The sequence below is a fragment of the Sphaeramia orbicularis genome, chromosome 19 (genome assembly GCF_902148855.1).
Source record: "Sphaeramia orbicularis chromosome 19, fSphaOr1.1, whole genome shotgun sequence".
Classification (NCBI taxonomy): Eukaryota; Metazoa; Chordata; class Actinopteri; order Kurtiformes; family Apogonidae; genus Sphaeramia; species Sphaeramia orbicularis.
The window spans coordinates 14339102-14357560 of NC_043975.1; the positions used below are offsets into that span (position 1 = coordinate 14339102).

The following is an 18459-nucleotide window of genomic DNA, read 5'->3' on the forward strand; positions in this document are numbered from 1 at the left end:
GTAAAAGTATAGTTTGGTAATGTAAACATTTTCATGTAATTTTACTTTTTTCCACCAAAAAAATAAGGAAAAAATTTGGGGGGGTGTTGAGGCGCATTATGTATTAAATTCCCATTATGTAATAAAAGTTCAAAATGTAATAAGAATGTCAAGTCATCTTGTAATAAAATCGCATTATGTAATAAACTGACGCATTTTATAATAAGCTATGTCGATGCATTATGTAGTGAATTTTTTCGCATTGTGTGGTAAGTTATTACAATTTGAGAAATTTATCACAAAATACACTTGAAACATTTTTATTTTCAGGAAAATGTAATGTGCTGAATCAATCTTTAAACTGTGTGGTTACAGTTCTGATTACATTACCTGTAGCTCCTGTGACTAATTTCTTCTAAATTGCTCTGAAATTACATTAATTTGGATTGTTATTACATAATGAACCATGTTATTACATTTTTTTTTTTTTTATAAAAATGTGTCAAGTGCATTTTGTAATAAATTTCTCAAATTGTAATAACTTACTACATAATGTGAAAAAGTTTATTACATAATGCATTTGAGGTAGTTTTTTTTTTTTTTTTTTTTCAAATTTTATTTAGAAATATTGAGAAAAGTTCAATATACATTTAAATTACATTGTGGTCACATAACAAGTATGTGACCGATGACCAAACTTTCCATTCTCAACATTTCAGATTTTCTTTCTTTTTTTTTTTTGTTAAACAAAACAATTGAACAATGAACAATGGATGCATTGTTACATAAAGAAAACATATACGAAAGACCAAGAGACTTTGACCTCCTCTCTCTAAAGAAAAATAAATAAGTAAATAAATAAAATAAGAGAAGTAGAATTAATTAATTACTCAAAAAACAAAACAATTCCAGATATTTTGTCAGCATTTGAGGTAGTTTATTACAAAATGCGTCAGTTTATTACATAATGCGGCTTATTACAAGACGACGTGACATTCTTATTACATTTTGAAGTTTTATTACATAATGGGAATTTATTACATAATGCGGCTCAACAGGGTGTCATTATTTATAGGTTATTATGATCATATTTTACTGGTCTGACCCACTTGAAATCTAACTGGACTGTATGTGGAACCTGAATTAAAATGATTTTGACACCATTGATTGTTAATATCTTCAGTGTCATTTTTGCATTTCACAAAATCATCCCGCGGGCCGGATTGGACCCTTCGGTGGGCCGGTTTTGGTCCGCGGGCCGTGCGTTTGACACCACTGAGAGCTGAACAACGAGTGATGAATCCTGTCCTTCCTAGTGTGGGATTCAGCTGTACATTCGGTTGTTTTCACTGCTGAATACATTTTTCTGCGTCCTCAGTGTGACTCAGCCACTTCTTTACCAAACGGGTTCCTTGTGTGCTGTCAACAGTGAGCGGTGCCAGTGGGCGTCAGAGTTCCAGTCCTATCAAAGCAGCAGCTGCAGGTCATATGACCGGCATTATGTCTGCATGACTGAACGTGCCTAAAGGCTCGTGCAGCAGCATTCAGTCCGTCATCTCTTCAGACTTCTCCATCCACTTCCAGCTTTGATTCCAGCCACTGAAGGTGAGTGGGTTTTCCTTCCATTATGCGCCTTTACGCACAGGACGCGCATCACTATCAAACACATCTTCCTCATTGTCTGTGTTTACTGCAGCTTTAATTGCTTCCTAATGGTTTTACAACGGATTCCCTGTATTGTCATCACTTTATATACCAGTTAAAGTCAATAAAATATAATACTGTGTGTCTGTAAACGCTACTGTAGTCACATGATGCTGATGTAACCCGATAAACGCGCTGATGTTGCGTTTGTGGTCCGAGTTTTACGGTAACAAGGCGGAAGCGCAGAACAACGAGGGTCCGGGTAACAACCCCGCGCTACTTTTTTAATTTTATTTCTCACCTTTTATTTATTAATCATGTCTTTCCGTCACATCTCAAAGGAAACCCTGGTTGGATCTCTTACTATAGGAGTCATTTTTGCTGCTGGTTATTATTTGGGTAAGACGTAAATGCGTAGAAAAGCGGATTTCATGACCAACCTGTCAGCTTTAACCTGTATGTCAGGACTAGAGCAGGTTTTAGATAATATAAAATAGACTTGTATATTCTCAGTTTTTGTTTTCACGGAGTTAAAATTGCATGAAAAATTAAATAAGAAGAAAAACACATCAGAAACATGTGATTTAAGTGAATAAATCAGATTATTTTTAAGTCTGCCAGTGTTGAATTTATGTTAAAATGTTTATTTGGATCATTTAGAAAATAAAGTAAACAGAATATTTTTAAAATAGCTATTAGTGAATTTGAATATTATTACATAATCATATTAGTCAATACATAGTCCATCTAAACCAGAAGGATACTTTGAGGTTGATGGATGTGTACTGCCTGAATTAAGAGAATACTGTATTTAAAGGATATATAATCAGTTGACAAAATGATATAGTTGGATCATAGACTTTGATCTACTGGATTCAAGAAAACTGCAGAGTAAGAACTATTCCAACATGCATGATAAAGAAGGTATGAATCTTAAGTATTTTCTATTAAAAAATGGATTTTTGAGTCAGTTCCAATGGAAAATTTGGCATCAAAGTTTGAACCCCCTTCTATTCTGCAACAGAATTTTTGGCAATCTTCAACCACCATTTCCAAATCCTCTTAACACATAAAGACCTAAACAGCTACTGACGACCAAAACCATCCACTGATCTAAAATGTTTAATAACTTTTAATCCACTAGTCCTATCAATACGTGTAAATAATTGGTGTAAAATGCAGTTTGTCGTCTTTTCATGGTCATCAGATATGACCCATTTGGACGTTCAGAGGTTCCGTAGTTACTGTGGAAACACTGTCATCTTCTACAGCATTGATTCACCAGTAAAACCCATGGAGTTTGTTAAATGACAGTGTATGTATCCACTTGGTTTATGTTCAGTTAATGATGTATTTTGCTGGAAAAAGTCACTTTTTCTTTAGTTTTCTCTGTTTTGGATATAATAACCCTCTACTTTAATCTGAGTTTTTATGGACACCTACATGATTAGTAAATTAAATATAGGAAAATACCTGATGTTCACTGAAAAAAGCAAAATACAGAGGATAATATCATAATAAATGGCAATAAATCACGTGAGAAAAATTAAATACAGAGAAAAAAATATTTTGGAACTGCCATCAAAGTAGCACTGGGTCTTTATGGGTTAAATATGTTTGATGATGTCATTATTAGTCATTTACTGATAAAGAGTAATAGACATGTTTATTAGGAAGAAATCATCTGACTGGAATATTCCACTCAAACCTACTGACAGACACAGATTTACAGGTCAGCATTTAGCACATTTTGCCTGCTTTTTTCCTCAAACCCGTTCTCCAGTGACACCTCCATGAGCCGAACTTACAAATAACTCATTTATCTACAGTCAGATAAAAAGCTGACGTTACAGTTGGATGAGAACCTTTTGTTTGCTCTTTAAATATTATATGTTGCTCTTCATCAGGATTTGACCAACACAACAATAAATGCCAATATTTAAGTAAAACTGCAGCTTGTACTACTCATACACAGGTGCAAAATGAAGGGTTCACATTTGGATTTGGATGAAGTGACTCAAACATCAACATTTTATAGAAGTCACTCATGATACATACACTACAAACAAAAAGTTAAGGATATTTCTTTTCTTTTTTTTGTCTTTTTTTTTTTAACAATTTGTGCCATTTGTAAAGAAAACTATGTCTGGTTGTTAAAAAAAATGTGTTTCAATTCAATTCACAAAAACAAAAAAGTAAGAAGCGCTGTGCAAGAATCCCAACTGAAAAAAATAGCGCAAAAAATTAAAACCATCCTTAACCTTTTGTTTGTAGTGTACCTTCTGAATCATGCATGTTGCTTGATTTCCTGCCTTGCCATTTTCATGACAAATTAAAAAAAAAAAAAAATAGTCTTGCATTTTTGAGAGGCTCTGGAGTCTTTAAACGCACCATAAAACAACTTTTAATGTGAGAAACTGAAGTGCACTGTTGCCTATAAAGTTGGAATAAAATATTTTTTACTTCTTTTCGTGAAAGAATTGTGACAATGTGATTTATTGTTAATAGATCAAGTGCAACTGTGACTTACTCGTGCATAAATAGGAATATAAAGAGAAATGTGTCTGAAAATCAAATTATTCCAACGTTATGGCCAACAGTGCACATTTACCTTTGAGTATATATTTACATTAGGGTCATGTTATTACATTATTAGTATCATTAGTGTCTTCATGCATCTGTGCAGATATGACTGACTGAAGCGTTTACCCACAGGATCACCATAGTTTCTCTGATTCTGATCAAATAGGCCACTGTAATGTATAAAATAGTATTAAGTCTGGAAATTTAATTATTACACTGAGTCTAGTTTGCTGTTATTAATGTCTTATGGTTAGTGTCATAAGTGATCAGGACAACTGTCACTCAACAACCAGACCCCGCCCTGATTCTTTTCAATACCGGACCTTGTGTTTGACCGATGAACCAGAAGGAAAACTAAAAGTGAAGCGTGAGTAATATTCTTGGAAAGTTGCACTACAGGATTTAATCTACAGTACTGCACAGATGTCTTCCCTCAGTATGTAGAGGGTTGATGCCTTTTATTGCTTAATTTGACTAAAAAAAAACCTATACTGTTCCAGTATTTCCCTAAAATTCCTCAAAGAAACAAATCACACAAGTCCACTTAAACAGCAGCTATCTCTCACACACACACACACACACACACACACACACACAAAAACAAACAAAAAAAACCCCACTGGGTTACAAAAAATGTTTTTTTGCAAGTTGTCTAGGTTTTTTCAACTGAATTAGGACCATTTTGCACCGCTAAATCCAAAAATGACATCTGTTTTTCCCCAATCAGGTCAGGTTTTTTTGCTAATTTGATTTTGAAAAATTTGATGCATGACTTGCATACCATGTGTGGCGCCCAAACTTTATCTTGGTCACCAAGTTTAATACCTAAATAAGATTGGTAAGCACACTTTATGAAACTTGTGACTTGATTCCTGTTAGGTACAATGGTGTATTCACCTCAGATGTAGCAGAATACGTCAGGCGTATTTTTGCAAGATCTTCTAGTCGAAGCCATTTCATTCACCTGTAATATTAAAAAAAAACATTAATCATAAATTGGCAAAAGTAAAATCTTCAGAACTTGTTTATTGCAAGAAATATGAAAGAATTTTGTTTCATATGATGTGAAAATGCCCATAAATGTAAGCAAAAATGTTAAAAAGCCAATATGTAGCATAGTTCAGAAAGTTGACCTGATTGAGCAAAATTAATGTGATTTTTGGATTCAGCACACTAAAAATATCCTAAATCAGCTCAAAAAACTTAAACAATAAATTGGTTGTTGACCAGTGAAATCAGGCAAATATGGTATTTTTCTCCAGATTTAAGGATAAATGTTAGATTTTTCATATTTAGATTGCTGCACTTAAGTTGTGTAATGGTGAGAAAATCCTGATGTATCTTCTACAGGTAAAAGTCAGTATTTAGTACTTCCTGTTTGCAGTCAGCACATGTTGAACTGTCTTTTTTCAGTGATCTTGTGGTATATTACGCAAAGCTTCCTTCAGAACCTAGTTTTTCTATACTCGCTGGCTGCTTTTAATTTTTTGCTCTGTCGATCCAATACTGAGTCTATAATATGCACATTTTATTCTGAACTGTTTCTTTTCAATGCTTTTTCTGTAGTCCTTTTATATCCCAGATGTACCTTCAAATAGATACTAAGGCATGGGTGTCAGACTCATTTTAGTTCAGGGGCCACATCCTCCTAATATGATCTGAAGTTGGCCAGACCAGTAAAATAATAGAATAATAACATGTAGATAATGTCAACTCCAAACTTTTCTTTACGTTTCAGAGTGAAAAAGTAAAATTACATTATGACAACATTTACATCTACAAAAACTATCTTGGGGAAAAAAAAAGTGTGAACATGAAAACCCATGAACAAACTGAAATTTAAGAAAAATAAGTACAGTTTTAACAATATTATACCTCAGCTTCTCATTTACACATGTCCTTTACAACTTACAGATCACAGTAGTCTACAAATACACAAAACACTCAGGAACAGGCAGAATACTGTTAAAATTACACTTACTATTCTTAAGATGTTTCAGGTTGTTCATATTTGTTCAGTTCATTCACTTATAAATGCAAACATTGTCATAATGTAATTTTAGTATTTTTCTAGTCTGACCCACTTGAGATCAAACTGGGCTGAATGTGGCCCCTGAACTAAAATGATTATTAATATCTTAAATGTAATTTTTCCATTTCACAAATCCATCCCACAGGCCAAATTGGACCCTTTGGCAGGCAGGTTTTGGCCTATGGGCTGTATCTTTGACACCCGTTTTACTAAGGCATAAATGCATGTGCGTAATTATTTTTTTTTATATATATTTGCTCAGCCCTGAAAGGTTGTTCTTTCAGTGGACTTTCCAGTGAAATGAATCACAGCATCGTATTTACCTGAGCATACTGTACATATTTACAAAGCAGACCAATGACCTGACTGAAGAACAGCCCATAATTACATGACTTAAAGTCAGCAGCTAAACTATGATTATGCCAATCCTTCCTGAACTTTATACAAGAATTTCCAAAAACAATGCCTCATTTATTAGCATATTGATTAATCTGAGGCAAATCAGTGCTTTACAGTAAAAAGAACAAAGTGAAGGTCAAACATTTATGATTAAAGAATATAGAGGATACAAAACTAAAATACTGAAAAGCAAAAATGAAGCAACTTTTAAAGATAAGTTTGCAACTATTACAGAACAAACTGTCACATATTTCCTTCCATTTCTTTGTTACTTGAAGAAAACACCGCTTTGTTTTAACCATCAGTACATCTACAGATATTAACAATGTTAATCTATCACCAAAGTCCACTGGGATTTATTCATTTTATCCAACAGCTCCTCCCCATTGAAGAGGTTTGTACTGATGCTTATGAGGAAATTTATAAATGGATGAGATGAAACTGAAGGAACTGGTCTCTATAAATACATTAAAAGTCGTTCTAAATGAGCGGGAAAAGGATAAGTCTGGATGTAGATGTTTTTCTAATTGATTGAATCGGGTTCTGCTTTGAGATGCTTGTGAGGAACATTGTTGTTATACTTTTAGTACCTTTTAGATTATTGATGGGGTTATATACAGTATGCATGTTCTTAGTTTTGTGATTTATGTATGGTTTTATCATAAAACCATACATAAAACTTTTATGTATATTTTTAGTGTGGATGTATGGCTGTGATTAGAGGTAGACCGATATTTCGGTTGACCAATATATAGATTTTTTTCAATATCAGCCATCAGCTTTAATTTTTTTAGAAAGTCGATATTTGATCAGTAGTAAAAATGTTAGAAGATATTTGATCAGGCACCTGTGTGGGCAGCACTTGAAGTTCAATAAATGTTAAAAGAGTACTATGTATATGTGTATTAATAATTTCATTTATATTGTTGCATAAGAATCTTAATTATCTGAGTGTTTCAATTGTATTTTACCATCAATGTGCTTTAAAAAAAAAACAAAAAAAAAAATTGGCCTTAAATATTGGCCTCAAAAATCAGTGGACCAAATTTTTAAAAATCGGCATCGGCCTTAGAAAAACCCATATCAGTCGACTTCTAGCTGTGATTTCTATTTAGTGTAACTCCTGCTGCTACTGTCTTGGCCAGGACACTTTTGAAAAAGAGATTTTTAATTTTTTGCTTTTTTCTTGGTTAAATAAAGGTTTAAAAAAGTGGAATATGAGCAAACAGATGTGAAGAATATTAAAGATTACATGTAAAATTAAGCATTATAATTCAGTATATAATCAGACCTCACTGGGTCTTTGGATTACACTGTACAGCTCAAGTTATGTTGTATTATGCTTAATGCACAACTGAATTTAATGGACAATATAAAAAGGTAAACACTGCATTTTTTTGCTTATACTAAATTGAACTTGTTGAAATCAGCTGTGTAACTCCCTTATGTACCCTTAACATGTGGGTAAAGTTAAATATGACTGTGTTATAGGGCCTGTTCATGCTCCATCTGATCTGTGTTTTATTAGTAATAATTCACTTATCCTCAAACTCAAGAGCTCAATATCCTCCTAAATGTACATGTCTAAACTGGACGATAGTACATGATGTCATGTTTTAAGTGTTTTCTAATCATTAAACTGTTTATGTTCGGCTTCAGGCAAAAGGAAATCTCCCAGAATGAGCATCTCCAAAAGTCACTGCGGGGGAAAAGACAACCCTCTGCTTCAGTACGTCCTCAATCACTCCTTGAGAGAACATCCGGTCCTGCAGAAACTGAGGCTGGTAAGGACGTCTCTGCTGCAGCCGAGCGCTTGATACGTTTATGTTGTAGTGTATAATCCTGTTTTGCTGCGTAATTTTTTTATTTAATGGAATTACTTTGTGCTGGCTGCTTTCAGAGGACAATGGAAGATTCCTGGAACATCATGATGGTGGCCTGTGAGCAGTCACAGTTCATGGCTAATGTGGCCAAACTCATCAGAGCCAAGAAAATTATAGAAATTGGTAAGAGTAAGAATAATTATGAGCTGGTTTTGGAATAATCTGCATGTCTTTGCAGCCTTGTTAGCGTTTCTCCAAGTCATTTGATGTGAAATTAACTCTGAAACCATCCAGAGAAACATTCAGATTAAGGATCTACATCATGGGTGTCAAACATATGGCTTGCAGGCCAAAACTGGTCCGCCAAAGGGTCAGTCATTTTAGCTCAGGGGCCACATTCAGCCCAACTTGATCTCAAGGGGGTGGGGCAGGAAAATACAAAAATTAAGGGTTCTTACACTGCAAAAATCTAAATCTTACCAAGTGTATTTTTCCTCATTTCTAGTCCAAATATCTCATCACACTTAAAATAAAATAAGACATAATCACCTTAAGAGTAACTTTTTAGTGAGATGTAAGAACTTATTTTTAGACAATAGATCTTGAAAATCTTATTTCAAGAAATCTTAGCAGGTAATTTTCACTTGTTCCATTGGCGGATTTATTTTGCTTAATTCAAGATTTTTTTTTTGTTTAATTCAAGCAAAAAATCTGCCAATGGAACAAGTGAAAATTATCTTGGTAAGATTTCTTGAAATAAGATTTTCAAGATCTATTGTCTAAAAATAAGTTCTTATATCTCACTGAAAAGTTACTCTTAAGGTGATTATGCCTTATTTTAAGTGTGATGAGATATTTGGACTAGAAATGAGAAAAATACACTTGGTAAGATTTAGATTTTTGCAGTGTACGAACCCTTAATTTTTTTATTTTCTTGCCCCACCCCCTTGAGATGAAGTTGGGCTGAATGTGGCCCCTGAGCTAAAATGACTGACCCTTTGGCGGACCAGTTTTGGCTCGCAAGCCATATGTTTGGACTAGAACTTAGAAAAATACACTTGGTAAGATTTAGATTTTTGCAGTGTACGGGTGCTTGAAAATGCTTGAATTTCAGTGTTGTTTTCAACGTCTGAAAAGTGGTTGAATTTTAGTTTAAGTGCTTGAAAGTGCTTGCAGTTATAACTCTGTGATCTGATTGATAATATTAACTCTGCCAGGTTCGATGCCAAGGTAAAGCTACCTACAGAGAAGTGATGAATTTTAAAAAATAAAACTATGTCAAAAAAGAAAATTAGCGTGTGTTCTCAGGTTGACTCCAGGTACATTTTTATCTTAATCTTTGTCTCGGTGTGAGTGTGTCTAAAGAACGGCAAGTAGCTTCTCTTTTTTTGGATAAAACTTTGCGTTCTCCTTTAATTTCTAAACTTTTTGCCATTATGAAACATAATTTTACATGTTTATTGCATAATACAATGTATATCAATGTGATAAAAAGTGAGAAAAAAACAATTATGAGTATATGTATTCCTGTAGATATGTATTTAATCCCAGCGATAAGGTGCTGTGCTGGACAAATTTGAAAATGACCCTTAAAAGTGCTTGAATTTGACTTTGAAAAGTGTGTATAAACCCTGAAAATTACATTATGATAATGTTTGCATGTATAAACTAGTCTCTCACAAAACAGTGAATAACCTGAACAAATATGAACAGCCTGCAATGTCTGAAGAGATTTAAGAGCAATTTTTACAATATTCTGGCTGTTACTAAATGCATTATGTATTTGTAGATCCAATGTGATCTGTAAGTTGTAATGCACATGTGTAAATGAGAAGCTGAGGCATAATATTGTTAAAAGTGCACTTATTTTTCTTAATAGTTTTCAGTTTGTTCATGGTTGTTCATGTTATTCACATTTTTTAAAGGTAGTTTTTGTAGATGTAAACATTTTCACAATGTCATTTTACGTTTTTCACTCTAAAACACAGAGAAAAGTTTGGAGTTGACATTATTTATACATTATTGCGGTATTATTTTACTGGTCCGGCCCACTTCAGATCATACCGGGAGGATGTGGCTCCTGAACTAAAATGAGTTTGACACTGCTGATCTAGCTCATTATTAGAGTTAATACTTCCTCTGAACTCATTTCCATAGGATTATACGTCTATTCTCCAACAGATCTGATCTCTTCTGACCCAGGTGGTTACATGGAGCAGATCCAGAGTTCAGACCATGAGTTTACGTGCAATAATAAAGGAAATTCAGTTTAAAGCAAGAAATCGAGTTACTTACATTACCACTGCTGTACCGGATTACTGTAAGACCTCCGTTTTAGTCCTCTTACCTAATGAACAACTGCCCTGAAGCTCAATCAGGAGAACCCCTGACATTTTAATGATAAATTTCATATAATCTTGTGCTTGTAGATATTAAACAAACAAAATACATAAGGGACGTTGAAGGATCTTTGAAGTTAAGGCTAAATACACTACACTCTAAACACTATAAATTTAGTTTAATTGTCTCAAACTTTGAAGTAAGAAAAGAAAAAAAACAAAAACAAAAGCAAGAAATCAATTACATATGCACCCATCAACGGTCATTAATCACAGAAAAAGTAAAAAAATGCAATAAATTTAACATATTTCCTTACTTCCAGTGTCAAATTCGCAACCAAATACGTTTCTTTCATCAGCTATCGTGTTAAAATGGATAATAATAAATAACTAGTCACAGCACCTTTGTATTGGTTGTATAAATAAATCAGCTCCAGTCATAGTGATCTGCTATGCTACCTACAGCACCTTGTCTCTGTATTTTTAGGAGTATACACAGGATACAACACTCTGAACATGGCCTTGACCTCACCTGACGATGGCGTCATCATTGCATGTGACATCAGTGAAGAATACACCAGCATCGGCAAACCATTCTGGAAAGAGGTAACGTTTATATTTGTGTTGTTCTATCAGTCACCACACTGCACATACTTTATACTTCTGAAATTCAGACCATATTATGTGTATTTCTGTACTATTTCCACACTTCAACGTGCTGATCAGAGGAATAAACATTACAGGTAACCGTGTTTGACACAAGCTTGTGCATCTGCATGTGGAACAGATGAGGCAGCACAAAGGAAACACAGTATGCATGTGTATTATTTAACCCATAAAGACCCAGTGCTACTTCTATAGTAGTTCCCAAATGAATTTTCTTCTTTATTTAATCTTTCTGAAGCAATTTATCACTGTTTATTGTAATATTATCTTCTGTATTCTGCATTTTTAAGTGAAAAATCATGTATTTTCTTGTATTTAATTCATTGATCATGTCGATGTTCATAAAAGCCTAGATTAAAGTTGATGGTTATTGTATCAAAAACAGAGAAAAGTTAAGAAAAAGTGACTTTTTTTCAGCAAACCTATCATTAACTGAACATAAACCAAGTGTCTCCATCCACTGTCATTTATCAAACTCTATGGGTTTTACTGGTGAATCAATGTTGTAGAACAGGGGTTCCCAAAGTGGAGTATGTGTACCCCCAGGGGTACTTGGAAGAAGACCAGGGGGTACTTGATTTTTTTTTTTTTTTTTAATACATTAAGTAAGTCATCATGTAATACAAAATAAATATTGAGAAAATGCTGAAATATAAAACACAACAAATACATTTATATAATAGTTTGTCAATCATATAGTTTAAACTTTGGTAACATTTTAAGAACATTACTATTTTAAATTATGCAAAATGAGTTTATTTGAGTAGCTAAGTAATTATTTTTGTAGATGAAAGGTTCATTTATTAATTAATGATCAATTTCCTTTTTTTTTTTTTTAATATTACAGTTAAATATATGTTGTTTGTTTACAAAGTTTTGAGAATATAAACAGACACCTTTGGCCCATGAACAAATTTTGCCTAATTTTTTTCAATCAAAAATGCTGAAGCGAGAGTTGAAGATACTTGGCTAAAAAGTATATTACAGAGGGTACTCCACTGTAAATAGTTTGAGAACCACTGTTGTAAAACATGATGGTGTTTCCATGGTAACTACAGAGCCTCTTAACATCCAAATGGGTCATATCTGATGACCATGAAAAGATGACAAACTGTATTTTACATCAATTATTCAATTATTTACATGTATTAATAGGATTAGTGGCTCAACAGGTATTAAATATTTTAGATCAGTAGATGCTTTTGGTCTGTGGTGGATGTTTGGGTCTTCATGGGTTAATTAAGCTTCAAGTGAAACTACAATGAAACACCAGGAGGCAACATATGAAAATAAAACAGGAAATAATAGAGTGCATCCTCATTGCATTCTATGGTTTTATGCATCAGTACATAGTAAGGATTACTTCATTACTGCTGCTAAAAGAGAGAGTTTTGATGCTCTGCTTCTTCATTTTGTCTTCATTTTTGTTAAATAAATAATGACAGTGGATTCTGTTGTGTTATTTTAGATTTGAGGCTATTCTGTTAAGAATCAGATGACTTTTTATTATGGAATAGACTTTAGATTTTCTTTTTGACTAGAAATGGAGCTAAATGTGCATGAAAATACAATGGAAAAAAACAACTGTATAAACACCCTCAGTTAGATGATGTGTTATCTGAGCATCAGACATGAAATATTAAAATCCTGTTTCTTTTTGTCTGCAGGCTGGAGTAGAGCATAAAATTGACCTACGGCTACAGCCAGCGCTGAAAACACTAGGTACAGTAACACACCTGTTTGAAGAACTTCATGTTGGTCTGGTGGAAGGGTGAATATTCCCATCATGCAGTGGGAGGACTGTTATTCTTTCCTTCAGTTATTGTCATTTGATCATTGAAGTCCCCAGTTGTTACATGGAAGAACCTCAGCATCACAGCTACAGCAACTCCCTGAAATGACAAGTTTTGACAATGACACGTCTTTTTATTCATTGTAATTCACACACATTCCACATGATGGTGTGAGCATTGTCTTTTTCTGTTCTATTATGAGGAAAGCTTAGAAAGGACAAAAAAAAAAAAAGGAGATGGCTATTACCACAGTACTGTGGCACAAAATATGGGTTTGTCTATTGCTACAGAGCCAATTAAATGTTAGCATTTGTAGTAGAGCCAATCATGGATACTGTTAAATAAACTCATTAGTGTCTTGTTGCCACAGTACTGTGGTGATATACAGTATGGCGTATACTTCAATGCATTCTTTTGTGCATTTTGCTACCGCAGTACTGTGGCAATTGATGGAAGAAACAACAAATTAGTGATAATATATAGAATAGGTTCTTGTTCTTAATACTCTATTGTTTCATGGTGTTCTTTGCTCTGGAGGCTGGAGGTGGGCGGAGCTACATGTTAGATGCAGCTGTGTGCCATGTGACTTCTCAGTTCTGTGTATTGAGTGCTGTGGTCATGTGGAATTCTGCACTCTGAACTTTGTCCTAGTGGCAGATTTATATCAATGTCAGATTTACCCACTGACGCCCTTGGCGCCACGGATTGTTTGTTCAATGTCATGCACCATAATAACAATGAAAGACTTTATTAAGATACTGATAAAATGATCCGTCTTTGGTGACATGTTTCATTACTGTATTTAATACACATTAATCTGCTGGTTTTATAATAGATAACATTCAGAACCATTATAGTTTTTGATTATTATGACATATAAGATTAGACACAGGAAAATAATTTGAACATATTTATTTACACAGTGTCATTTACATTCTGAATTTATTTATACATTTATTTACAACCTTTACTGTTCTTAATTTAAGAAATTGACCCTGATGTTCACTTTGGCTTGGCCAGGCCCAATGTCTTAAAGGCTTAACCAGCTGACACTGATGCAGTGGATTTTGTTTGACTTATTGCATAATTTCATCTTTCATTGTCTTCTTTTCAGATGATCTCCTGGCTGCTGGCGAGGCCGGAACCTTCGACTTTGTCTTCATTGACGCTGACAAAGTAAATTATGACAACTACTATGAAAAGTCTCTGCAGCTGTTGAGGAAAGGAGGCGTCATCGCTATTGATAACGTGAGCGGAAAAATCAATAAAATCCAGACAAATGTGGGCATTGTTTCATGCAGATGTTTGTGTAACACACTGGTTTGTGCTCCTCCAGGTGCTGTGGAGTGGACGGGTGATAAATCCATCCCCTGAGGATGCAGACACTGTGGCCATCGACAAATTAAACAAGAAGTTACACAAAGACACCCGCATCAGTCTGAGCATGCTCACTGTGGGAGACGGGCTCACGCTGGCTATAAAACTCTAAGATGATGTCACATGGAGTATGTGGTGTTAGCAAAATCTGTGTCTTATGGGCAAATAACAGATTATGGGAATTTACTGCAGGTGAAACTGTGATTGGACTTACAAGACAGGGTGATGTTGATTTTAGTAAAAAAACATTTAAATGCACATTAATACTGATGTCTTTGATTGTAACTGTGAGAGTTTGATACTTTGAGGTGTCTTCTGCTCAAAGGTCACAAAAAATTTGAAGGTATGGACTTGTCAGGGGGATTTGTTAAATCAAGAATAAAGTTGGAGTTAATCATGATTGTATAACTTTTAAGTGTGAAGTGGAAACTTTTGCACACAGACTGAAAGTGGGGAAGTAAATCAGTTGATCAATCATAAATTAACTGTTCTGATGACACTTTTTTTTTTTAATAATTTCTCCTTAAAAACATTGTAAATTCATTTTTTATATCCATGTCTTACTTGCAGGGTCATAGTTACATGAAACTAAAACTAGCAGGAAAACTAAAAATAAAATGACAATAGAACTGAAGGTGTTGTACTTCTTACTACAACAGAAAAATGGCTTCTGGAAAAACTACATTTCACAGAATGAGATTTTTTTTAAATAAAAAAAAAGTTTTGTAACTCATATTTGATGTCATGTTTTCTCACTCCAGTTTCTTCATGAAAACAGAAAAACTCAAATTAATGGTAAATAGCAAACTACTTTATTCTGTGCAATAAAAATGAAACAAATTAGTCATGCACTTACAATACTAAAACCAATCTGAAAAGATCAATTAAAAAAATGATTCAAATTTCATGAATTTCATCATCTTAGATAGGATATCTGTTTTATATTATCTCTGTGCGTCCACTGGGAATCATTTCTTCTACACTACACTAAGTATTTGAAGATATGACCTAAATATGCAAGTATTAATGGTACAAACATGTAACACGTAAGCATGATTATGGTCTAACCCTAACAGTACATTAAGTTTGTTTAGTTCTTTATTTCATCAAATTATTTTGTCTGATATAAATATGGAAGCTAATCTGTCTCATCAGATTTTGAATTATAAAAGCCATTGAATTTCTAGCACTGATTTTTTTTTGCATTGAAATTAAGTATCTGAATTTTTTTTTTTGCACTAAAATTAAGTATATGAAATTTTTTGTCCCTGAATTCAACTATGTACATACATTTAGAACAAAAAACAAAAAACAAAAAAAATCAGATGCAAAAAATTCAGATCACACATCCACACCAACCATCTTCCTGCATCAGCGTCACTTGACCAACCTAATGTAACTCTACTAGCTGGCTGTCGGTTCGACTTGAGATAGAATCGATTACTTATAAAAATAAATAAATAAAGAAATAAAATAAAAAATACCCCCCAAAAATTAAAAAGAAAAAAGAATCGATTGCTTATCCTTGGTGTCCCAGATGTATGATCTGAATTTTTTGCATCTGAATGTTTTTGCATCTGAATTTTTTGCATCTGAATGTTTTTTTTACTCTAAATTTATGAACATAGTTAAATTGAGAAACAAAAAAATTCAGAGACTTAATTTCAGTGCAAAAATTATTCAATGCTAGAAATTCAATGGCTTTTATGATTCAAAATCTGATGAGACAGATTTACTTCCATATAAAAGTAAGATGTTAAAAATACCTAGTTTAGCTCACAGTTGGAAATGTGGATCTGAAACACTGGACAGTATTAGTGTTGGTTATGTTCTTTGTACCTCAGGTAATATATGGCAGTGCAATAAACTGTATAAGATTCCTCATAAAACTAGATTGTTTGTCACTTTGTCGCCAGCAGGAGGCAGCCAGCCATCTTCAAACAACCTAGCAGATGACAACAATTTAGAAGACTTTAGTTGGAGTATTGTGTGTTTAATGCTTTATTTGTGAGGTTCTAAGCCCATTTTTAAAAACGGTTCATACTGAAACTTTGTAAGTATTCATTTTATATAAAGGCTTGTATTTGGGAGAAAACTCCACTAATTAGCATTCACATAATACTCAGGTAATTTGCATAGGGTTGTGATAGGCGTTTGTACTATTTATGACTCAAACAGACATAGTGGCTTTAATATCCCAAAACTACAGAAGAGGATTAGGGCCACTGGGAAAAAAATGAAGGTCTAATATATTTTTAAATATTATTCTGAGGAAAAAAAGTCAGAATTCTGAGAAAAAAAAAAAAATCTGAATTCTGACTTTTTTCTTAGAATTCTGACTTTAATCTCAGAATTCTGACTTTTTTCCTCATAATTTGACATATTTATCACATGCTGCATTATTTAACTTCAGTCTATTAACAGGATGTAATGTGATCAAACAACATCCGGTCCCGTAATGTGAACCTAACCTGCTCAGACCTGGCACATTAACTACGATCATATTAAATGTAGTATCGGATTAATATAATGACCATGTTATGATAACATAATGAGCGTTATGACCTACAGATATATCTCATTAATCATGTGTTTACGTCTGTAACGCCTACAGGTGAACAGGCTAACAGCTAGCTTGTAGCTAGCTTGTTTCAAGATGGCCGCCTCCTGTTGGCGACTGTGATTTTGGAAAAACAACCGAATTTAATCAGGTGAATTAAAAGTTTACCTAAGGTATAAAAAAGTTCTTGGCTTTGAATGTACTTTTTGAAATAATGTTTATGTTGTTTGCTGCTGTATTTCAAGTAGCCTTATGTTTTCTGTAACATTTTCTTATATATTATTGTATAGCCATTTGTAGCAACTAATTAACCCCTGTTTCACTGTTGTGGGTCATTGTCACAAGGACCTTATTTTGATGGACGTAATATTTATATTGTTAGTTTGGTTTTACTGTTTTGTGTACAGTCCGTACCAATTGCAGTTGCTTTAGTTGTTAAATTTAGATACACTTTTCATATACTTGGTGCAGGAGTACATGTAGTTTGCTGGTTTGTCAGATATTATTGTTCTTATTCATTCCGTATTTTACTTTTGTTTTTGTTTGATTCTTTAGTGGAATTCTCTATATGTTATTCTGCTGCCTCAACCAGTATAATGGTTGCATTTACTGGTGCTTGTAGCCGGATTGAGAGCACCCTTTAGAGAGAACAGATGATGCAGTTCCAGGGAAGGCCATGTAGAGAGCACATATTGCCCCAGCACCTAGCAGACTATCTGGTTGTCCATGCACACTCACCAGTTCCTCTTCTATTTGCTTCTTCTCCAGGAATGCCAGCAGCAAACACAGGAAACCACCCAGTGACAGTGCATCAGCTCCGGCTCCACCATCACCTCCTCAGAATCCATTTGGGGTCTGTGCGTCACCACAGTCCAGCTCTTCAATCCACCAATCCAAGAACAGGTCATCCAAATTTAAAAAAAAATACTTAAAAAGAAAAAACATGAGGAAATTGAATACATGAAGAAAACTCATGACAATTTGTTGAAGGACAAAGAGAAGACATGAGGCGTAAGGGGTAACAAGACACAGGTGTAATGCATCAGGTCATCAGGTAAAGCAGGAATGTAAGGGAAGTAAAAATAAAGACACAGAACAAATACCAATGCAGGAAACACAAAAAACTTCAAAATAAAATCACAGAACCATAATATAAGTGTGACAGCAGCCATTCCAATCCATGTAAACAGGGAAGACAGATGATAGACTAACACAGAAAACATTAATCTAGTATTGTATACAGTCTACCCACACTAACATGATG

The 18459-nt window shown here is 33.9% G+C and overlaps 1 protein-coding gene across 4 annotated transcripts; it reads left to right on the top strand.

Annotated features, from left to right (window-relative positions):
* The first annotated feature begins 1442 nt into the window (after positions 1 to 1442).
* LOC115410589 (catechol O-methyltransferase domain-containing protein 1) lies at positions 1443 to 15368 on the top strand. Of its 4 annotated transcripts, none has more exons than XM_030122295.1 (7): positions 1443 to 1584; positions 8297 to 8421; positions 8538 to 8643; positions 11287 to 11405; positions 13133 to 13187; positions 14373 to 14506; positions 14595 to 15368. In XM_030122295.1, exons 2-7 carry the CDS (start codon positions 8317 to 8319, stop codon positions 14745 to 14747), a joined length of 672 nt encoding a protein of 223 aa, XP_029978155.1. In that variant the 5' UTR covers positions 1443 to 1584; positions 8297 to 8316; the 3' UTR covers positions 14748 to 15368. The 4 variants fall into 4 exon arrangements, with proteins under 4 accessions (XP_029978155.1, XP_029978153.1, XP_029978154.1 ...); XM_030122293.1 differs by having other exon boundaries at positions 1466 to 1577; positions 8288 to 8421; XM_030122294.1 differs by having other exon boundaries at positions 1478 to 1574; positions 8285 to 8421.
* Positions 15369 to 18459: the final 3091 nt, after the last annotated feature.